The sequence below is a fragment of the Haliotis cracherodii genome, unplaced genomic scaffold (assembly GCF_022045235.1).
Source record: "Haliotis cracherodii isolate W230 unplaced genomic scaffold, xgHalCrac1.p SCAF_10, whole genome shotgun sequence".
In the NCBI taxonomy this organism is placed as follows: domain Eukaryota; kingdom Metazoa; phylum Mollusca; class Gastropoda; order Lepetellida; family Haliotidae; genus Haliotis; species Haliotis cracherodii.
The window spans coordinates 47,401,127-47,425,485 of record NW_027266265.1 but is presented as its reverse complement, the minus strand read 5'-3'; the positions used below and the strand labels follow the sequence as shown (position 1 = coordinate 47,425,485).

At 40.4% G+C, this 24,359-nt stretch overlaps 1 protein-coding gene across 2 annotated transcripts; it reads right to left on the bottom strand.

The window, feature by feature from the left end:
* Positions 1 to 7,240: 7,240 nt before the first annotated feature.
* Positions 7,241 to 23,635, bottom strand: LOC139454464 (ankyrin repeat and BTB/POZ domain-containing protein 1-like). Of its 2 annotated transcripts, XM_071236182.1 has the most exons (15): positions 23,534 to 23,635; positions 22,602 to 22,704; positions 22,096 to 22,182; positions 21,234 to 21,366; positions 20,888 to 20,950; positions 20,168 to 20,223; positions 19,428 to 19,581; positions 16,820 to 16,976; positions 15,694 to 15,739; positions 14,390 to 14,491; positions 13,025 to 13,137; positions 11,965 to 12,054; positions 11,554 to 11,718; positions 8,615 to 8,815; positions 7,241 to 8,195 (listed from the first exon to the last, which is right to left on the bottom strand). In XM_071236182.1, the coding sequence occupies exons 4-15, from the start codon at positions 21,317 to 21,319 to the stop codon at positions 7,902 to 7,904; spliced, it is 1,527 nt and encodes a 508-aa protein (XP_071092283.1). In that variant the 5' UTR covers positions 21,320 to 21,366; positions 22,096 to 22,182; positions 22,602 to 22,704; positions 23,534 to 23,635; the 3' UTR covers positions 7,241 to 7,901. The 2 variants fall into 2 exon arrangements, with proteins under 2 accessions (XP_071092283.1, XP_071092282.1); XM_071236181.1 differs by lacking the exon at positions 22,602 to 22,704.
* Positions 23,636 to 24,359: the final 724 nt, after the last annotated feature.

Below are 24,359 nucleotides of genomic sequence, written 5' to 3'. Positions count from 1 at the left end.
ACATTCATTTTTATTTTGCATTTCAAACATTTATTCAGTTGTTTCAGTCATAGGTTGGTGAATGAACAATCAACCAGATAACTTAATCAATGTCTGTGAATTGTGGGTTTCGTCCTCAAGTGGACTGGTCACTATAGAGCATAGCTTCAGTAGTCTGCAAGCTGATATATCTCTCCGCTGGTATTTCGACCAGAACCTGAAGACTTTGCCTTGGTGTGACATTGTCTGAAAAACACGTAGAATAACCATAATTATAGACGTTGAACTCGGTCATAAATTAAACGTCATTGTTTTAATTGTGTTCATTATTAGTGCCTCGTTTCCTTTGGTGTTTCGACAGGTTGCCCTCAGGCACGAGGACCTTCTGCAGTGGGGACCGCCTCCGTGGTATAGTGGTAAAGCGCCCACCCGGAGAGCGGAAGGTCCGGGGTTCGATCCACGTCACACCAGCAAACTGATCACACGATACAACATCTGCGAACCCTGCATTTACGCAACCGGTTCCTGACAAGTCACGGAATCGGCAGCAACGGCGTTGGATCACCGTGTCAGCCGCCACACAAAGAGAAGACGACTGCACTCTGTTGGCAACGTGGGATGGTGTTGGGTCCACAACATCGCCAACACAGACTACGGTGGACTCGACGTGTACGACGTTGGCAGCGGCGCGAATGGCAACGTGTCTTGTTCACCGATGAGAACAGGTCCAACCTATTCCATGCAGACGGGAGGGTCCGTATTTATCGCCGAAGTGGGGAGGGGGAGACTTAATGGCTCCTGGCTGTATACAAGAGGTCGTGGTTTCATGGTGTGGGGCGCATTCTGTGACGATCAGAAGACACCGCTCGTTGTTATCAATTGCAGCCTCAATGAACAACGCGTAACGGTACGTTGATGTGTCCTCATACGCGTAGCGGTGACATTTCTGAAGCGACAACCAAGGGGGATCCTGTTGCAACAGGACAACGCCCGACCACACACCGCCCTGTTCACGCAGGACTTTCAAAACAACGTCAACGTGCCCGTACTGCCTTGGCCCTCACGCTCTCCCCACAAGTCTCCCATCGAGCACTTGTGGGGTCATCTGGGCAGAGAGCTGAGGAGACGACCCAACCATCCAAACAACGTACAGGACCTGAAACACCCCTTGAAGGAGGTTTGGCAACACATTCCGGCAATCGTCATCAGACGTTTGACGTCATCCAGGAGACGGCGCATTGAGGCGTGTATCCTGGCCAGGGGAGGTAATACGCGGAATTGATGACGTCGCCCCAATGCCACCTCGGTGTCCGCTGAGGGCGGTCGGGTAGCCTAGTGGTTAAAGCGTTCGCTCGTCACGCCGAAGACCCGGGTTCGATTCCCGACATGGGTACAATGTGTGAAGCCCATTTCTGATGTCCCCCGCCGTGATATTGCTGGAATATTGCTAAAAGTGGCGTAAAACCATACTCACTCACTCACTCAGTGTCCGCTGATGTTTCCGCCCATTTATTGGCCACAGCCAATGTAACGAACTTTGTGAGGACTAACTTTCGGTACCCCCAGTTATATACACTGACCGCCATTGGCGTTCAGCTGATTGTATGCGTTTGATATTTTGCATGTTTGACAACAAGTGAATTGAATACACAGAATCAATTGCATCACCATCTTTTGGGTCTTTGTTTTCTCTTTACAGTTCATCAAACTCCATGTCAACTTTCTTTTTTATCTTCAGGTTATGATATATTGCCGATGCAGCATGTAATATTTACGTCGAATTCAAGGTTGGTTGGTTGGTTTGTTGTTTAACGCCGCACTCAGCACTATTCCAGCTATATGACGGCGGTCTGTAAATAATAGAGTCTGAACCAGACAATCCAGGGATAAATATCATGAGCATCGATCCACGCAATTTGGATCGATGACATGCATCAACCAAGTCAGCGAGCCTGACCACCCGATCCCTTTAGTCGCCTTTTACGACAAGCATTGTCACCTTTTACGGCAAGCATGGGTTGCTGAAGACCTGTTCTACCCCGGAATCTCGAATCGAAGGTATTTAGGGGTTTTTTGCCATCATGTCTCCCTGACCCTTGATGGCCAACCTGATAAGAGTATCCACTTTTGTACAACTTGCCTCTGTCGCTTCAGTATTTAAAATGTCCGCTGGTTGCAAGTTTCGTTTATGTTTATGTGTGTTGTCTTTTCAAGTTCATTTGTATATAAAATGTTATATAAAACATACGGTAACTATTGTATTTCAATTTCAGGATCCTTTGTAAATATTATTTCAAATAAATAACCCGGTAAGTACATCCAAGCTGAGGAGGACAAGAGGGTCACTCGGTGAGTGGTAGGGTCTCACCCCATTTGTCAGAAACAGAAAACAGAGACACCTATGTTCTGTCCCACGAAGGGAACAAGAAATATTTATTTACATCGCCATTGCCTTATCCCAGCTTTTGATTCTATGGGACCGCCTCCGTGGTCTAGTTGTAGAGCGTACGCCCGGCGAGCGGAAGGTCCGGGGTTTGATCCCCGACCGCGTCATACCAAAAGACGTTAAAAGATAGTACTTGTTGTTACCCTGTCTGGCGCTCGGCATTAAGGGGCTAAAACGAGGACTGGTCGGCTCGGAGTCAGGATACTGTGTCTGAGTGGGATATTCATGTTAAACTGCGGCATGGTATCTCAGTGAGCTAGCACTATAAATCGGCATCAGTCCGGACTAGTACAAGCAGCCACACGCACACACGTGCATGCACGTCGCTATATAAGCGCAATAATCTTGGACGCGACGTTAAACCCCATTTCACCTCACCTCACCATGATTCTATGGTATCAACTATCTTGTTATAAGGTTCAGATATATGTAGGATACGAAAATTTACAAATTATTAAGCGTGTTCATTTAAAATGTCTAATACTCGCTACTGGATTAAGAGCATCAACTCAACATTTTATGGTTTATTGGGAATTAGGCAGAGAACCTCCACACAAAATAAAAGTGTACTTAAATTCTAGCATGGCATCGCAACACCTCCGTGTAGAAAGAAAGAAACATTCACAAATGATTTTATCACTTTTGTTAAACCGAATCATGATGTAAGTTATACCTGGCTAGTGTGGATTAAAACTATATTAAATAACTGTGGACTAACACACATATTCTATAACCCCATTACCTGTCATACCACATGGCTGGTTGCTAAGGTAGGCGAGGTTCTACTGGATCATTTCGTACAAGAATGGATAAGCAGCATGACATTGAGCAGTAAGGTTACATTTATCAGTATCTCACAGAAATCTCAAAATTTGAAAAATACCTTTTAAAAACAAATGTTGTGTATCTCAATCTTAATATTCAGAACATGTAATCATAATTTACCAATTGAAATCGGTCGTTGGAATAATGCAAAGAAAGAAGATCGTGTATTCAAACTGTGCAGCCATTCTTCAGGTGCATTATGTGTTTAGGTACCAGGCTCTGTTGAGACACAAACTTGTATACTAACCAAATGTTTACAAGAATAAATGGTATTATTTGTATTCTTTGTGAGGTTAATGTCCAGGCAGAACGCAAGAGATATTAGTAACCTTTCGCGATTTATCGATGAAATATTTAAAGGAGTACGAAAACACGAAACAGAAAGGATATGTATCCATGCATACTGTCATCTTGTCACATATCAATACTTTATGTGAGCATGCTTATTCTTTTGTACTCTTATATTTGTTTGTTTGATGTTTAACGCTGCACTCAGCAATATTCCAGCTATATGAAGGCGGTCTGTAAATTATCGAGCCTAGGTCAGACAATCCAGTGATTGACATCATGAGTATCGATGTACGCAATTGTGATACGATGACACCATCAACCAAATCAGCGAGCCTAACCAGTCGATCTTGTTAGTCGACTCTTACGACAAGCATAGTCGGTTATTACGGCAAACATGGTTTGCTGAAGACCTATTCTACCCCGGATCTTCACGGATCTTGTACTTTAATGTACCACCCCCGTTGGTTTGGAGAGAGTAAACTGCTTCTGTTTGTTAATTAAGGGACATGTAGTCAAGCTGTTGGTATTGATAGTCATTCAGAGACACTAAGACTAGCTCGGGTTTTAACTTTCTTTTGAAAATGTTTTCTTTTTGTTTTGAACAAAGCGTTTGTCCAGACCAATGGCGCATCAATACCATAACGCTTGGCACAGAGCCCAGAGGTCCCCTTAGTTATAGAGGGACATCGTTGATCTCCGTACCCTGTAAACTATATGCTGTTATCCATAATCGTCGTTTCACAAAATGGCTTGAATTGCATGACATTTTTGCAGATGGCTTCTGCAGTCAAAGGAATACTATTGACTATGTATATATGGCCTTGTATTTAATTATTAATAACAGGAATTTTTTTTTTAAAAAGTTCCACCTTTGTCTGTTACAATGACGCCATGAAGCCTTCGCAGGGTAAACAGAGAGTGCCTCTATAGTATAAACTACAGTAAACCACGGTTATAACGAACTGACGGATATAACGAACTTACTTTTTTCGTCCCGACTATTTGCTGTAGTTATGCTGTATATATGCTTATAACGAACTACGGTTATAACGAACTAAAATTAGTAGTCCCGCTGAGTTCGTTATAACCGTAGTTTACTGTACACCAGCTCGGGGTGAAGGGTCAATTTTGTTTAGTCATAAAGTCTTTTTAATGAGAGCTAAACATCAAGGATATCTGTTAATGGTTATTTATCCGGAGTTGAATGTCAGTGGCGTCAGACAAGGGGGTGTGCTATCACCAATATAATTTTCCGTTTTTATTAATGACTTAGAGATGGAAATTAACAGGCTAAACTGTGGTGTTGCAATTACTTCTGTATTAAGCATGAAGATGATATTGATCTTATTGCAGCTGATGAAATGTCATTTCAGTCCATGCTTTCGTGTGTTGACGTTTGGTGTAAAAAATAACGGCTGCAAATCAATATCATAAAGACTAAAATCGTTCAGTATCGCCCTCTTTATATCGAAAAATCTAATTTGTGTTTACTTGCGGAAACAATTAAATAGAATATACTCATGTTTATAAATATCTTGGTCTTTGGCTGCATGAGAATTTAGATGTGAATTTTACTGTAGAAGACATATGTAAATCTGCGAGTCGTACAATAATAAGTAAGTACAAGGTAGTTGGGGAATGTCCTTAAACAAAAACAGAAATTTTATCAATACTAAAACTCCCAATAGATATGCGTACCCTACTTATACACGTGAGTCCTAAGCAGGGGCAGGTCAGCTGAATTTATTGAGGCAGAAGGCAACCTGTTGGACAACAACATGCATATCATTCGTTTCGAAATGGCGAATTGCGTTACATGCGCGAAAGAAGGACGAGACCACATCCACTACTGTGACAGCTGTGACCGGTAGTTGCACCGTATGTGGAATCAGCCGATAAATGTATGTAATTATCCATCATAATTATATTATAAATCATTTCGTCGAACATTGTTTATCTTCAAATAAATAATAACGAGTTTGTGAAGAGCCAGTAAAATCTTAGAAATATATGTTTGGCGCATCACGTCTGGTCGCCCTGCATCATATTTATTGTCATTTGGAATTTAATATTTGAAATGCATTTGCCACATAATAATTCAATACGTATATTTAATAAATCAATATTTAAGTCTTATTTTCCAATTTTATTTCTTTTGTCTACGGGTTCACCGTGAAATTATGTCTACGAGTTGGGAGTGGTTGCGAATAAGTTTGGTTTCGAATTCATCAACATCCTAAGAAGTTTACAAGAAGCAGTCAGTTGTACTATTCCAACTATGCCATGAACATGTGTCAATGAATCGTCGTCAAACCGGGATAATACGAGGGGTAAATGTACGACAATTATATGAGTCAACAAATACTGTTAAAAGTGGCATTAAACCCATTTTACTCACTCACTCACACATGACACAGAGAGTCATAAGTGTATATTGTGAGAATATTTGTGCCAGCAGTCCGGGCATAGATGTCAATTTTCCATGTACGTAAATAAGAATGGAGATATCTGTTGAGGTAACCTTAAAAACAAAAGGAATAAACAAATAAACACACTGTTGACAGAGTCAAAACAAGACAAACCAAGTTTCAGACTAACTAATTTATTTCTCTATACGAGAAAATGCCTATTAGAGTATTAATATTTGTTCCCAAAGGATGTGTTAAAGGATTATAAAATATACCTCAGTGAAACACTTTCCACTGAAAAGAAATAAACATCAACAATATTACAGTACTAATGGTCAACAGTGTACAAAAGAATATCATCTCACACATTAGCTCACAATATCACATATAAATCACAACAAACCCAATGTTGGAGACTCCACAAGACTCCTATGATGATTTAAACAAGAGGCCCATAGGGCCTGTATCGCTCACCTGGATATTTACACAATCATGACAAAATATACGTTTGCATTGTACATGTATACAATACTGCAAATATTTCATAATTTTGACTCTGTGAGAATTTAAAATGGATGGGTGGATGGTAAATCGGACAGCATGAACGTGTATTTCTCTACAAACAAATGTAGCATAAAGATCTGAACCGTTTCCATGTATGATCCAGGATAAATCATATCAGGATAAATCATAGGATCAAGGCTCTTACTCCTTTGGGAGTGCCGGACAGATGAACAGAAGGGCCAGTCCTGGTAGCATATGTGCATTCCTCTCATTATGCTCTCAATTGTACATATGGTTATAGACCTGTGAAGATCCGGGGTAGAATTATAGGTCTTCAGCGACCCATGTTTGCTGTAAAAGGCGACTATGCTTGTCGTAAGAGGCGACTAACGGGATCTGGTGGTCAAGCTCGCTGACTTGGTTGATGCAAGGTGCTCATGTGATTTGATCCGCGAAGTAAGACCTATTTTATTACAAAACAGATCTTGATTATCGATCACATCGTCTTCACTGGGCGACACCATTTTATTTGAAGCAAATGCAAGTGATATGAGGGGTGGAATGGTCAGTAGGAGGGACATAGAAGGGACATAACTCCTAATAGTCACTGGTGGCAGTACAATCATGCCCAGAAATTCCAACCTACTTCAACAAGGGTGGAAACTGGACTTTTAGTCAGTAAACTCCCTTGCCTCAGGATGATGAGTTTCCACATGAAACCACAAATATGAAAGTAAGTCAACAAATTTTTTTTAACAAAATCAGGTTTATGATTGCATTGAAAATGGGGTCTTGAAATTCAGACTTCCAGATCAAGGCATAAAAAACACATATATAGCCATTTACCATTTTCTGTACTTTCTCTCTTCTAAAATGTGAGTTTTAAAACCGAATACAAGACTGATTTTTAGCTTTCAAACTTTCCATATTTCAGTGATTAAGTGGAAAGTTAAACTGGCGAAAAGCGAACCAAGACTGGTAGCCTTAAGAAGCACAACCACATATATATTGATATGTTTGCTGAAAAGTGTAGCAGTTCACTAGTGAGGTGTGCTGAGGTAAAATGACACTTGTAACAAATAATATCAAATGTCAAATTAATATTATTAGGTAAACAGACATGGCTGTATTAAGCAATGTCAATAAGTCATTTCAAGATGTTATGTTAAATACGTTTTATATCACACTTCGTATAGTCATGTCATCATTTTGCATGTTATGTAAGCCAATGAATATAAAATTTATCCACTCATAAATTCTGAACTGGCAAAAGGGCCCAGTTCAAATTTTGAACAGGTAAAATGGACCAGTCCCTGTCTAGAACACACAAAATGAAGTAGTTCGAACCTTGAACATCCACAAAGGTCATACAACGCTAGTTGTGAGGCACACCAAGGTCGAACAAAAACAGTGAGCATTCAGTGAAACATTCATATCTGTCTAAATCGTCACAAAATCACACAATCACTGTCAGATTTCTTCCTGGCTCTGCCCGAGTGAGTGACTGCGCCAGACCTTGTGGTTTGCCCCGTCTCCACCATCAAGAACGGCACGTTCTCCCTAATGCCAGCTGCATCGAGGGCGTTCTGGAGACAAGACAGCTTGTGATTGGCCAGTTGTTGTTTTTGCGAAGTGTTGCTGTCTTTGCGGATGTAGTACTGGATGTTCTCTATCAGCTCGCTGTGTGTGTTGCAGGATGCCTCCAGCTTCAGCAACTCCAGGAACTCAGGCATTGTTGACATCTGAGGGTGTGAGATTGGGTCATTTCATTTACATCACAGTCTGTCTAACAACAAATATGGGGCACTGGGGATATACACAGACGTATTCCCCTCAAAGTACACCATCATACAGACCCGGAAATAAAGTTACCAGTATCTCATTTAAAAATATATATCTACAAAATAAATATAAAATCCAAAAGAAGTCCAGAAAAATGCTTAATTTCTGGGTCTGACTCTGAGGCAATCTAGACTTGCTAAATCATTCTAGACTTGAGTTGGATTCCTTTTTAATTTATTCTCAAAGGTCTGGGAGACAGACTACCCACAACAGCGACTTATGGCAAATATGGGTACTGGGGACAGTTATTTGCAAAAGGAACTGGTTGCCTCAGTTTGGTAGAATGTTCTTGTTTCACTGCACATTGACCCAAACTCACTTGATCAATGTTGTCTGCCATGAAACTCGCACACTCGTCCTTCAGTTTTGGTATCTGTAGTTCCTTGGCCGTCCTGTAGACCGACGTTACTGTCAGAGGTTTCAGACAGGATGACACCTCAACTAGAAGTTGCTGCTTCAGACCTGGCAACACAAACTTTTCTGAGAGGCTCAGCAGGTCCATGCAGTTGTCCGCGGTCACCTGGGAACAGAGCACCCTTCACGTTACACGACTGTCTCTTACAATCAGAGCACCCTTCACGTTACATGATTGTCTCTTACAATCAGATAATCATTTATGTTACACGATTGTCTCTTACAATCAGATAATCATTTATGTTACACGATTTTCTCTTACAATCAGATAATCATTTATGTTACACGATTGTCTCTTACAATCAGATAATCATTTAAGTCATATGATTGTCTCTAACAATTAAAAAAATCATTTATGTTATATGATTGTCTCTTACGATCAGATAATCATTTATGTTACAGGATTGTCTCTTACCATCAGATAATCATTTATGTTATACGGTTGTCTCTTACAATCAGATAATCATTAATGTTACAGGATTGTCTCTTACAATCAGATAATCATTTATGTTATACGATTGTCTCTTACAATTAGATAATCATTTATGTTACAGGATTGTCTCTTACAATCAGATAATCATTTATGTTATACGATTGTCTCTTACAATTAGATAATCATTTATGTTACACGATTGTCTCTTACAATCAGATAATCATTTATGTTACAGGATTGTCTCTTACAATCAGATAATCATTTATATTATACGATTGTCTCTTACAATTAGATAATCATTTATGTTATGCAATTGTCTCTTATAATCAGATAATCATTCAAGTTACATGATTGTCTCTTACAATCAGATAATCATTTATGTTATATGATTGTCTCTTACAATCAGATAATCATTTATGTTACACGATTGTCTCTTACAATCAGATAATCATTCATGTTACACGACTGACTCTTACAATAAGATAATCATTTACATTACATGACTGTATCTTACAATCAGATAATCATTCACGTTACACGATTGTCTCTTACAATTAGATAATCATTTATGTTACACGATTGTCTCTTACAATCAGATAATCATTCATGTTACACGATTGTCTCATACTGTCAGTTGATAATAAAAATTACATGATTTTGTCTCTTACAACTAGATAATCATTCAAATTACATGATTGTATCATTCACAATGTGTCAGTATAGATGTAGGACACCACCCACCTGACATGCATGTGTCTGTGTAGATGTAGGACACCACCCACTGACATGTGTCTGTATAGATGTAGGACACCACCCACTGACATGTGTCTGTACAGATGTAGGACACTACCCACTGACATGTGTCTGTATAGATGTAGGACACCACCCACTGACATGTGTCTGTATAGATGTAGGACACCACCCACCTGACATGTGTCTGTGTAGATGTAGGACACCACCCACCTGACATGTGTTTGTATAGATGTAGGACACCACCCACTGACATGTGTCTGTATAGATTTAGGACACCACCCACCTGACATGTGTCTGTATAGATGTAGGACACCACCCACCTGACATGTGTCTGTATAGATGTAGGACACCACCCACTGACATGTGTCTGTATAGATGTAGGACACCACCCACTGACATGTGTCTGTGTAGATGTAGGACACCACCTATCTGACATGTGTCTGTATAGATGTAGGACACCACCCACCTGACATGTGTCTGTGTAGATGTAGGACACCCCCCCCCCCCCTCTCAAATGTGTCTGTATAGATGAAGGACACCCCCCCCCCTCTCACATGTGTCTGTATAGATGTAAGTCACCACCCACCTGACATGTGTCTGTGTAGATGTAGGACACCACCCACCTGACATGTGTCTGTGTAGATGTAGGACACCACCCACCTGACATGTGTCTGTGTAGATGTAGGACACCACCCACTGACATGTGTCTGTATAGATGTAGGACACCACCCACTGACATGTGTCTGTACAGATGTAGGACACTACCCACTGACATGTGTCTGTATAGATGTAGGACACCACCCACTGACATGTGTCTGTATAGATGTAGGACACCACCCACCTGACATGTGTCTGTGTAGATGTAGGACACCCTCCACCTGACATGTGTTTGTATAGATGTAGGACACCACCCACTGACATGTGTCTGTATAGATTTAGGACACCACCCACCTGACATGTGTCTGTATAGATGTAGGACACCACCCACCTGACATGTGTCTGTATAGATGTAGGACACCACCCACTGACATGTGTCTGTATAGATGTAGGACACCACCCACTGACATGTGTCTGTGTAGATGTAGGACACCACCTATCTGACATGTGTCTGTATAGATGTAGGACACCACCCACCTGACATGTGTCTGTGTAGATGTAGGACACCCCCCCCCCCCCCCTCTCAAATGTGTCTGTATAGATGAAGGACACCCCCCCCCCCTCTCACATGTGTCTGTATAGATGTAAGTCACCACCCACCTGACATGTGTCTGTGTAGATGTAGGACACCACCCACCTGACATGTGTCTGTGTAGATGTAGGACACCACCCACCTGACATGTGTCTGTATAGATGTAGGACACCACCCACTGACATGTGTCTGTATAGATGTAGGACACCACCCACTGACATGTGTCTGTATAGATGTAGGACACCACCCACCTGACATGTGTCTGTGTAGATGTAGGACACCACCCACTGACATGTGTCTGTGTAGATGTAGGACACCACCCACTGGCATGTGTCTGTATAGATGTAGGACACCACCCACCTGACATGTGTCTGTGTAGATGTAGGACACCACCCACTGACATGTGTCTGTGTAGATATAGGACACAACCCACTGACATGTGTCTGTATAGATGTAGGACACCACGCACCTGACATGTGTCTGTGTAGATGTAGGACACAATCTGGACAAAGTCTTCTGCTGAAACTCCCTCCAGTGTTATGGAAGATCTGTAACCTTCAAAGGAAGGGACGATGTCCGCCTCTTTCTCAATAAGCATCACTCGGAAATACTCACTTCGACTGTAGAAAAACACCTGCAACAAACAATCAGTGGTAGCCAATTCCAAGCATAACAAATCTAGAGTTCTGTCCCTTGTCCTCGATACACATATTTCCCAAATCAACTCCCTCAGTCTTGTGAGAAAAGGTGAAATGCACACTAACTGAGTTGGAAATCAACTTAAGGCAGATGTAATTTATTTCCTGATTTTTGTTTTTTTGGCACAAAAAAGTCTGTGAAACAAAAGATAAATTGGCTTCACACCAACGTGGTTTCTGACCTTGTGACACTGAAATTTGTGACCTTCCACGGCAAAGACAACATCTGAAAAGAGCTCATCACCGACTGGCCGTCCACTTCCCCCCGGCATCTGTAGCACAGGACATGCAACATTTTACACACTCCAATGCAAGGGCAAGTCAAGGAGTTGGATGGGGATGCATATTTTGGAATATCACGCATCGACATGTACAGTATCATGGTATCACAAGCAGACATACGGTCCTCAAAGTTGTAGCAGTAGGTCAATATATCTAATGTGTTTACATTATAGCATGTCCACCAGAGTGCTATGTACACAGTTATTATAACTAGTTGTTGTACCAGCACTGTATTGTAGATCATTGGGAGTTATTCCCCTTTAGTTGATTAAACATGGCTATAAACCAGACATGTGCTTTTGACTCACTAGCAAGTTGAACACTCCACAAAAGTGTGTTGGTGGTCATGTGTCATATATCCCATAAAATCAATATTTTGATAACCTATTTTGAATTATGTCAATATTTTCTGTTTCATCTGAATAACATGTTTGTTTGTTTGTTGTTTGTTGCTGGGGTCGCTTCGTTCTCAAACAAAAATGGCAGCTGAATTTGACAGCGGAACAAGAAATTCTTGACTGGATCAACTTGGAAATGGGCAAAGGCAGATAACACCCCATCATCCTCAGTCTGCTCCACATCTACAAAGTAGTCATGAATTTCATCAGTTCGTCATCGAGCTTCTTCTATTACGTTCTTCATTAGGGCAAGGCAACCAAGCGGTAGTTGCGCCGCCATTTTGGAAGAGTGTGCAAGCGATACAATCGGTTGCAGACTCCTGGATGAGCGTTGCATACTCTAAGTGATTTGTAGCTTGCAACGTGCCCCTATGCACAGTGTGATGTTTGTAAATAGCATGAAGCATGGTGCGGTGGGTAAAATGTGATTCTGTTAATGATTTGATAATTTTCTTCATCATGATCTAACAAAGCCCTCCATAGAAGGTTATGTCAGGTGAACACTGAGCACACTGACAACCCAATCACTACAAAGATGCAAAATAAAGACGTGAATGATTACCTGATAATAGAACTGTGGAGGTACAGCCGAAAAAGCCAGATTAGCAAAGTCGGCCTTCAGATCCTCGCTCAGCACTTTCCTCTGGACGTGGACCACTGATTGGTCTCCTGAAGCTGCTCAGAGAGTGAGTGAGTGTGAGTGAGTTTGGTTTTACGCCACTTTTAGCAATATTCCAGCAATATCACGGCGGGGGACACAGGAAATGGGCTCCACACATTGTACCCATGTCAGGAATCAAACCCGGGTCCTCGGCGTGACGAGCGAACACTTTAACCACTAGGCTACCCGACCGCCCCTGAAGTTGCTCAGAGAGTTATTCCACACATTGTAAAAACTTTACCTTTGTCATTTATTAGATTGATAACAATCTTCAAATTTCACAACAGTTTCCAAAAGAAATCAGCATTGCTGTATACAGAGTTACCATAACCAACATAATTTGTGTCCATCCCCAATTACTGTAGAACATGGTTACAACAAACACAGATATCATACCAACAGAACAGTTTACAAATGTCCTGCATGCTTTGTCTCGGAAACTAGCATTAACTTGTAAGGACCTGTTGGGTGAAATATATTGCTCCCATCTCTTGGACTAAGACCTTTTTGTCAATAGATGTATTTTCTTACTTAACAAGTTTGTCAAAAGCAATCAGTAAGTGAGTGAATTGGGTTTAACATCGCTTTGAACAATATTCCAGTTATATCATGGCATGTCAGCTTAATGTGGGAGGAAAGCTCGAAGTGATGCAGGTCTTAGACGTTTACCACTTTGGCAAAACCCACAAGCGGGGGGATGGTGCCGATAAACCTAGAAACATAATTGTGGTTAACCTCAATCTGTGTTAACCACCATCAGAGGTGACTACGAGAGCAGCACACTCAGAGACTGGCGAACCTCAATCAGTGTCAGGTAGAAACAGCACTGAATAAATACTATGTGTGTTTGTTGTTTAATATCGTACTCAGCAATATTTTAGCTACATGATGGTGGTCTGAAAATAATCGAGTCATGGCCAGACAATCCAGTGATTGATATTGTGAGCAACGATCCACACATTGGGGTACAAATACACACAATCAACCAGCCTGACCGACTGATCCTCTTGGTCACCTCTTACGACCAGCAAAGATTGCTCAGTACCAATTCTAATCCAGCAGCCTCATGGCGAAATACTATGTACCACAATCACCGACACAACAACACTGCCACAGTATATTTTTGCAACCATTTCCATGAAGTAATTACGAAAATAACATGAATAACGAAAAACAGATTTAACGAACAAGTTTCAACAGTCCCATGGAGTTTGTTACAGCCATGTCTTACTGAACCAAGACACAAATGTTCCTAAATCAGCCTACCTTGAGCAGGTCTGTCCAGTAGATCTGACGTCTTGTTGAAGTCAAGATACATGAACAGCTTCCTCACTGAACTGACATCTTCAATATTGACATCTAGCTTGCCTGAAATAAAACAGGTTGGAGAACACTGGTAATACAACGATGAACTGATCACATCCTACAGTGAAATCCAGAGATCCGATTTATGGGGGGGCAACAGAACATTTGTATTTCGGTCATGCCCTTCTCATATTTGACAGTTGCTGCAGGACAGTCATCTATCCGCAGGGCACAAAGCTAAAAAACATTACATCAATAGTCAATGACGAAGGAAACTACGGGGCTGGCAACAAGTTCTTTCATTATTTCTTCTTTAGATTGATCTGATATGAGTTTGATGTTATCTTCACTCTGTCTAACTCAGCCAAGGACAGTCAGGGACTCATATTTGCTGATGTCAGTGCACTCGCCCGAGATAAAAGACGCATTCTGTAGAAGCATGTACATAGTGTCGTCTGCTTGTTGAGAAACATGTTTAACAAAATCTGTAAGGGTTCTTCAGTGGGTTGGTTTCACTGAAATCACTTTGATCTAAAATCTGTGCTCCTCTTGTCTAAAACTACTTATAAACAAGCTTATAAACAAGAATGAAATACTCATATCCCCTGCCTATATGAACAGTTGTGTGGAGCACTGCCGCCATTTTCTGTCCCAGTCAAAGTCGTTGCCATGGAAACTCGAAAAATAAATTATTCTAAAATCCCAAACTATGAAAAGGCACCAGATCACCTGTTGAGTGAGTGACATGTGTGAGTGCTGGAGGTGTATCGTGTTGGCTGATGAATACAAGTATATGAAGAAGCTGTGTCTGTCTATTTAACAGACAGAGTTGGGCGATTCATATCATGTTAGGTAGTGCATCTGGTACATGAGTAGAGATATAGATAAAGTCAGGCGGCAGCAAGCAAACACACAACCTACTGGCCCATGAACTAACCTTCCAGCCATGTTGTTATTGACTTCACAGACTATGTAGATACAAAATTTCAATCACCAGGTTGTGATTTTTCTTACATTGGTCCAGCAGTAGATGTATTTTCTCTTCAATGGTCTGACTGTATTATTTTCAGCGTCCAAATGTATAGTTCAAATATATTTATATTTTATTAAGGCATAAATTTAATGAGGAAATTGCAAGCATTTGTAGAATGTAGAATTCCAATCTAATACAAATAGATTATACATTATGACATAAAGAAAGAACAGATGAATAATTTTCTTATTTGAACACCAGTAATGGTAAAGGACATGACAGAAAAGATTACCTGTGTAAATATACTGGAGCGCTGCCACTAGTCCTGCCACACTGAACTAGAATAAACAACAGAATCTCAAAGAAATGTAAAAACATATTTGGTTGTTAATTCCTGGACTGGCATTTAGAAGTGATACACTTAAGAGAGAGAATTTTTGGATGTCAACTTTGTTTCCACCTTTCTATGTTATTACTTTTGTTGTTTTTACATGTACATATATATTCTTTCTGCATCTTAGCATAAATTCACCTGATTTAGGAGAAAGCATATACTCAGAGAGGCTGTGTTCCTTTAATAAAGAAGTTGACATCCATACATTCTCTTTCTTATACTTGGTTGTCATTTGACAAACAGTTTGAAAGAGATTCTGATTCCTGAGACTTCCAATATCTGAGAAGGGGATTTTAAACATTTGTTAGTTTCTGAAATTTTCTAATATTCTGAGCACAACATTGATGATAATCAGGTGAGCTACAGCTTAGAAGGACCTTCATTAAACCAGCCGAGATAAAATTTGCTACAAAAGATAATTTCAAGAAATTACATCTAAAACTTAACAAATGATCATCATTAAAATGTTCAAAATCATTAATCAAAGATGTTGTTATAAATGTTATGGTATTGATTCTGAATTGATGATATTTTTTCGGAAATAATCATTGGCTACCTTGTATCCCAACTGAAAATTTGGTTTCCATTCTAGAAACATTACTCTGCAACATAACCTGCAAGTTTTAGTTGAGTTTAATTGTTACAAATCTCCAAATGTTACTCAGAAACCATTTTGTGTTTCTAAAATTACCAAATGGGGCATCAGCACCACCTTCACCTCCCCCCAGGCAAAGGATATTTTATAAGCTCACTTGGACTTTAGTCCTGCTGAGTGAAAAGCACAGATCGTGAAACAAAAATTGGATTTCAAGATGTTCTGGACAAAAGACGATGTGCAGTGTCATCAATTCATTCTCCCAGCCTGATCTGCTCAGCAGGGCAACCACTGCTACTGGGACAGTGGTAAAAGTGTTTGCTTGTCACACCTAAGGCCTGGGTTCGAATCCCCAAACTGCTTGTTAAGCTCATCTGTGGTATTTCCCTGTAGTGATGTCACTCATTCACTCACTAAAGGCTAACTTACGCTGACATCAAGCTCCAGTGTTCCGTTTGTGATGGTGGAGGATTTGAACACGTTGAGGAAGTATGCCGAGCGAGCAGACAGGATGGACCGGTGAGCCAAGAACGTGTGGTTGTCCACAATTAGTTGGATGTCGTAACCAGGAACCCTTTCGTACAAGCTGCAGATGCAATAAAGACAACAGAATCATCATCACTATCATCATAATATCCAGCCTTTAAGTTCATTTGTTCATCATCATCATCATCATCATCATCATCATAGTCACTTTCACAATTATCCACATTGCCCAGGTATATTTTTATATGTTCATCTCAAGGGCATGGATGGCCCAGTCATCTGAGGCACCACAATTAGCTGTACAGAGTTGCATCCCGTTGGCATGCCAGAAACCTATGATTGTGGGTTCGAATCCCTCTCCGCCCTGTTTATGTTTCTAGGATTATAGGCACAATATCAGAGCCTGTGGGATTCACCAAAGTGGTAAACATATGAGGCCTGCATCACTTCAAGCTTTCCTCCCACATTAAACTGAATATAAGTTGAATACTGTTCAAAGTGGTGTTAAACCAAACTCACTCACTCACTTACTTGTATGTTCCTGTCCAAGATATATGTGTTCAAGGATCATCTTGTTTTATCACGCAAACAGACTACTGTATTCGACGTAATAAGCGCCCAGGGCGCTCTCAAAATTAGAAATAGGGGGCTCTTATTAGAATATAATTTTGGTAAAAGAGTTGAAAGATCGTAATTGTTACAAGCCTAATAGAAACTCTTGCCCCTCTCATGGCTATTTTTGCGACCGGGTTCCGTCCTAGCGCAAACGGGCATACCTAAAACAATTGTCATCTGGTTGCGTAATGGTTAACATATATTTCCCCATATATTATATACATTTCAAGCACATCTGGACATGCGGAATTATACAGTACAATTGAACACATTTAACTGTGTCTTGGGTATATTTTTAGATGCAAGACATATGTAAAATCATAAATTATTTGTGAGGGATTCTTTGAAGAAAAACTTGAAATCATACACGCATTCTGGTTTCTCGTATTTTCGCACATAACATTCATCGATAGGGGGACGAGTCTTCTTGCAGGTTACGGAAAGGGGCGAGCCGTGACGAAAGGGCAACTGTCAAGCAGATTTTGGTCAATTGAGGGATTTGCAGAGCATGTGTACCATCCACTGGGCATCAATAGATGTTTTCCAAATCTTTTCAATCAAGGTGCACAAGTGATTTGATTTGACTTTGCAAGGTAGGACTCATTACAATAAAGATCTTGAGTATCAATCAGATTGTCTTTACTTGGCTGCCATTTTGTTTGAAGCAAATGCAAGTGATATGAGAGGTGGATTCTGATTGGTCAATAGGAGGGATGTAGAAGGGACATAACTTGTAATCACCACTGGTGGCACTACGATCAAGCCCAGAGATTCCAGCCTAGTTTGGCAAGGGTGGAAAATGGATTTGTACAGTCAGTTAACTCCCTTGCCTCAGGAAGAGGTCTTGATGGGACATTGTATAACTTTCGAATGCAATTGTCTTCGAATGTCTGTGGTACAAATGCATTTTGTAACTGGCACCCAATGCTTGTCGTAAAACAGATTAAGGATCCAATGGACACAATGTGACATGGCTGCGTGTACGTCATTTCTGCTGACAATGAAGTTCATACTCTCAACCACTGGTTTGCCAAACGTGATTATTAACTAAGCTGTATGATTTAGCTACAATGTTGCTGACTGTGGCATAAAACAACATGTGCTTAATGGGGCAATGTGACACTCTCCTATATAATAACTCACAACAAACATGCTGCTCATCAAGACTTAGAGCTTTAAACCTTTATTGACTTGTGCTGGTATATTTGATATCAAATGACACTTGGGCCTGATTATCAATATCTCTGCTCCATAAACCAATACGTTAAACAGATGCAGTTATTCCAGGGATATGGATGTACATTTATGTGTAAGTCAAAGGCAAATGTAAAGGTAAAAATGACAAATTCAATATGGATGTCATTACAGACACAATTGCTTGGTGAAAACATTAAAATTCTGAAACATTGATAGGCAGAAAAACTAATTAAAATCAGATCTTAGTCTCATTACCGCTAAACAAAGATCTGAGGACATCCCATTTCAGGTCATGTCAGAACGACCTTTCAAAAACTTTGACCAACCCATGAAATGACTGACAAGAAGTCGACATTAGCCAATCAGAAAGCAGCTTTCTCAAGCAAAATTGAACAAAAGAACATTCTGGAATGTCGAATATATGGTAGAGGTTATATTTCAGTACTTCCCACTGGCTATGCAGTCCCTTCCGTCCAAATGCTTAGCCCATTGAAGCGAGAGATAGACAATGATTTTGACAGAAATTGTCGTTTGGAATACCCCATGTTAACCTTTATGAGGTTGCGTGATTAGAAAACACTGTCACTGTCACTTTCCTGATCTGGTAAGAGACGCTCAGATAAGTTGGATGAAAGGTCGTTCTGACGTGACCCGTATTGAGATGTACTCAGACCTTTGTTTAGCGGTACAACATAATCCCACACCAATGTTCCATTCAAGTGAACTCACAAAAACTCACCAGTCGAGGAAATAAGAGAATTCTTTCTCATGGTGTCTGTCTTGCACGACTGAGAGACTGGTCTCGTATTGACGCAGGACATCGCGTATTCTCTGGTTGAGGGATGACAGAAAACACCTCTGTCCATCTATACTTGATGCATCATACCGGGCACCTGGTGTAATAACAGCTCACTACAGCAAAACACTTTAAAAAAACAACTAAAAAATGTAACTACCAGTAGACTCATCGCTTGAGATATTTTTTTAGTCTTATCTCGAACTAGTATCTCATCAACAAAGTTTACCAAGATAAAGTCTATGATTTGCTTCATCTTGTGTGAATTTGAGAGATTTTTCTACAATAAATCTTTCACCCATCAGTGAAAAATACAGTAATGCATATATTTACAGTCTCCTGTCTTTTGTTTTCTTAAAATATACTTTAAACCTGTGAACAAGATCGAGTCATATTTTCTCTCAGTCGCAGTTTTCTTTAAAAAGTAACTGCAGCTGTAGCATGGAAAACTCAAAGTGCTGCATCTTTACAGGTTGATAACTTTTCAATCAAAAAATTCAGAGTATAACTTGTTAATTATTCATTGAGCTTGTGCAGGGAACTGATTTCACAATTTGGACCTTAAGAAATGATTTCTGAGTGCACCTATGTGTTTCAAACGGGAATAACCTTGCAACACTGTGCAGGGTATGAACCACGCTTGTACTGAGACAGACCCTGTGGGGATTCTGGGGTTGACCTACCTTGCTGGAGTAAATATTCCACAACATGAATATGTCCACACAAACACGCCAGATACCTGCAACGGACAAACAATCATCAACCAACACTAAACCTCAGTTCAACTTCACGAATACTCATCAAACTACCATCATTTGTTTATTCGTTTTTTACGCTGCACTCAGCAATATTCCAGTTATGTAACGGCTTGTATGACAGTACCGACTGTTTATCACCTTAAACATATACAGACCTGGTGGTCATTTATGGAAGCGTGTCATGGTAAATGTGCTCACGTGAGGCACTATCTTCATCAGCTGATGAACATCAACATGATCAGGTATTGGCATATCCGTACACTGGATTGACTGATCAATTATACAGCTGTTGTTTGTTTCCTCACTCAGTAATATTCCAGCAATGTGACGGCGGTCCGTAAATAATCGAGTCTGGACCAGACAATACAGTGATTGTCATCATGAGCATCGATCCACGCAATTGGGATACGATGACATGCATCAATCAAGTCAGAAAGCCTGACAACTCGATCCCGTTACTCGCCTCTTACGACAAAAATGGTTTTTTTTACAGCAAGCATGGGTTGCTGAAGACCTATTCTAGCCCGGATCTTCACGGGTATAAAAAAAATGAGCTCTTTTTTAAATATTCCTTGATCTGATTCTTGCGGAGACACACTGTGAGTATATCGTGTGCATGTAACAAGACTAATAATGTTCACTCACAACGGCGGGTTGCCCCATTCATCTGTGATGTTTAAGTTCACGCCATCCTTATTCACCAACTTTCTGTAACGAAACACAACACACATTACAGCTTTTGTTTCATACAGAATTTCTGCCCCAAAGTTCAAAGCTCCCCGCCCAAGTTCGGCTCATGCAATTAAACTGTCCCCATGCGGATCGGCGGAATTGTGTCTCACTTGACCTAACAAACACCATTTGCATGTGAAAATGAGGTAAGTATTGAGATTCCATTCAATGTGTTATGCAAAGTCAATAACATTATGATCTTTCAGAATTATCATTTAAATTTAAAAGAAAAAGAAACTAGATTAATGAAAAATCTTACTTTAGGTTTCCTAAGTTGCCAGTTCTGCAACACAGGAAAATATCTTTGTGTTTAGCAAAGGTTTCTCTTGTTGCATATTTTGCCATTCCGACCTTGTTCTAAGTTCCACTCAACCAAGCAAGGTGCTGATGATCTGGAAATAAAACAGAATTCCAAACTTGCTGCAGTGAAGTCTGATGTTTGATAGGCGTAGTCTTCCAATACACTATTTACTGTTACATTATCACTGCCGAGGACAGCATAGCAGCTTTGCAGATTTAATATTCTAGGGCATGATTAAATACAAATGCTTGACCAAATTCAATTTGAAAAACGGAAAATAGCGTAAAACAACGATAAAAAAACGACAGACGAAATCGTCCTCAAAACAAACAAAAATTCTGCCAGTGGGGGGGATTCCCCTTACTTGGGTTAAAACGGGTTCCCAGTGTTTGATATGCTGTGCAATTCAACGATCATATTACCGATTGTGATTATTGTTACTTTAATTATTCACATCAAGATCATTATTCATGTTAAGATAGGTCGTTTCACACATTCAACGATTTTTTTAAGATGAACACACACAGTATAGAAACACCATATGCATAACGGCTAAGAATCACAAGATAGATAAACGAGGCAAACATATCAGCCAATGAAAACACTTGTCACCGCTGTGCCGGTAGCTTTTGTCCACGCCCCCCCAAATATGTTTGTTTTGGAAGCCGATCATGGAGCATAGGATTTCAGCACTTCCACATGGACATTTAAATCCTTCTTACAAATATTATGCATTTTTCTCTCTCGGAAATTGAGTAAATGTAATTAGGAAAATTAATATTCACAACAAAATCTCAAACATTTTTTTCACTTTACGTACCCTTTAAGATGGTTGAGATAGGTATCACTGTGTATTTGTTCGTTGTTTAACGCCACACCCAGCAATAATCCGCTAAAAGACACTGATCTGAAACATTATACCATGATGAGAACATGTGTCATCCTACTAAGGTACAGTTACATCAATACATCAATAGAAAACTAATGGGTTTAGAGTCATGTTGTAAAATAACAGTATCACCTGGGGAGCGCCTTTAGAATACAGTACCACAAGTTCTCGTGAGAATGATCTCTGTCGTAGGTCACTTGTACCTAAGACAAGTTATCAGTTTTGTGCGAATGTGTCAGACGCAAACCTTCGACCTTCAGATTCTAGCCCGACAGCTAACTGATTGAGCTACAACCACAGTGTTAACCTAAGTGCAAATTTACCTAGTCATTCCTGAGATGTTATGGAAATGACCGGAAATGATCAAAGTAGTTACAGAAACTTCAAAGGTTATGGGAAACCACGGTATCGCCCAACTTTAATGTACCGACACTTACGAAAGCCTTCAGGATTTCCCAGGTAACCATGGAACCGCGTGACTCGGTCTATTTTTGTCTGGTTGCAAGTTTACGACCCGGGAATTCTAAGCGTCACTTTGCTCTGAATTGTAAAAGAGCAGAAACGTACAATTTACGATGACAGGATCTTTGGATAATTCGTTTGAGGATTTTGTGATAGAAAAGAAAGTGTGGTGGACGGGAGCCAGTAAGAAGAAAATGGGTTATGGGTTAGTTAATGGGAGAGATTTGGGGAGGGCTTCACGGGTTATCACTAATGATTGGTTGTGGATTCATGTCTTTGTTACGATTCGTGCTAGTTTAGCTTGTTGCATCAATCATGGGTTACTCGCTGACCATGTCACTTGTGATGTGTGCAAGAGGTCGATGTATCTTGCCGAGGAAACTGGTTGGTTGGTTGGTTTGTTGTTTAACGCAGCACTCAGCAATATTCCATCTATATGACGGCGGTCTTTAAATAATCGAGTCTCAACCAGACAATCCAGTGATTGATATCATGAGCATCGATCCACTCAATTGGGATCGATGACATGCATCAACCAAGTCAGCGAGCCTGACCACCCGATCCCGTTAGTCGCCTTTTACGACAAGCATAGTCGCCCTTTACGGCAAGCATGGGTTGCTGAAGACCTATTCTATAGCTACCCCGGATCTTCACGGGTCTCGAGGAAACTGGAAATCATCAGACTAGTGACAGCATACGTTGGACTTGTCGTAGAACGATTGATGGAGTTAGGCATCGATGTCATTAATCAATTCAATGTCGAAACTGTTCTCAGCTGGATTGTCAAACTGAGTATCTTTTTTCTTCTTCAATGGCAACTGACTGGTACAACTTTTGTCGTGAGGTATAGTAGGGAAATTAAGCAGGTCATCCGAAGTATGACGTAAATCAGTTAACACGGACTTACCTCGGTTAGCTAAGGTCAACATGGGTATGTCTTGACTATAGGGCTTATCACTGCTCACGGCTAAAATTGTAGCCTGTATTTAGTGTATACATCGTATCACTTCCTACTTCGCAAGCTCCTCACAGCGATATCCCGTTCACGGAGTTCTCTGTACCATGTAAACAAGTGTTAACGCGTTGGGAAGGAGCTTTGGGTGGAGCAACATAAGGGAGATTATTCATGATTGTCAAAACGGTCAGTTGTTTCGATTTTGTTCAACAACAAAATAATTCATGTTCGAGACCCCTTCATGCATGTGAGAACCATTTTAATACCCATGTACCCAATAGGTTACAACAGAAATAATAACAGCAAGGAGACATGGTAACTGAATTATGTTATTGTTTGCAGAGACCATACGGTAATATATGGTCTCCGTTGTTTGCCGGTGATCATACGATCATGAATATATTATCATCACAGAGATCCAGATAAGCTGCGTATCTGCGTAAAAAACGCATCAGAAATGCAGAAATACGCAGTAAAATAATATCCAAGCGTATCAAATACGCAACGAACATTACAGATACGCTACAAAAATAAAACTTGTGCGTATATTCAAAATATTGTGAAGTAACCCTGCGTATTCGACTGGCAAATCAGCAACTTATTTTGAAATTATAAACGGGCATTCCGTCAACCTTGCCAAACTCCATGATGACAGTTACATCATGATCATTTGCCATCACACTTTCTTGTGGAAGTATCGTGGTATTTTTTAGTCCTATAAAGCTCTCGAACCCACACAACACCAGTTTGCAGGGACTAGATGAATAGTGCTTTTAAA

Excerpts from the sequence above, each read along its gene's own strand:
- LOC139454464 (XM_071236182.1), bottom strand. The coding sequence starts at position 21,319 with ATGGCAAAATATGCAACAAGAGAAACCTTTGCTAAACACAAAGATATT. Across the intron at positions 11,719-11,964 it reads ACAAATTTCAGTGTCACAAG|GTGTTTTTCTACAGTCGAAG; the intron begins GTCAGAAACCAC and ends TGTTTGTTGCAG. Across the intron at positions 8,816-11,553 it reads TCTACACAGACACATGTCAG|GTGACCGCGGACAACTGCAT; the intron begins GTGCGTGGTGTC and ends CTCTGTTCCCAG.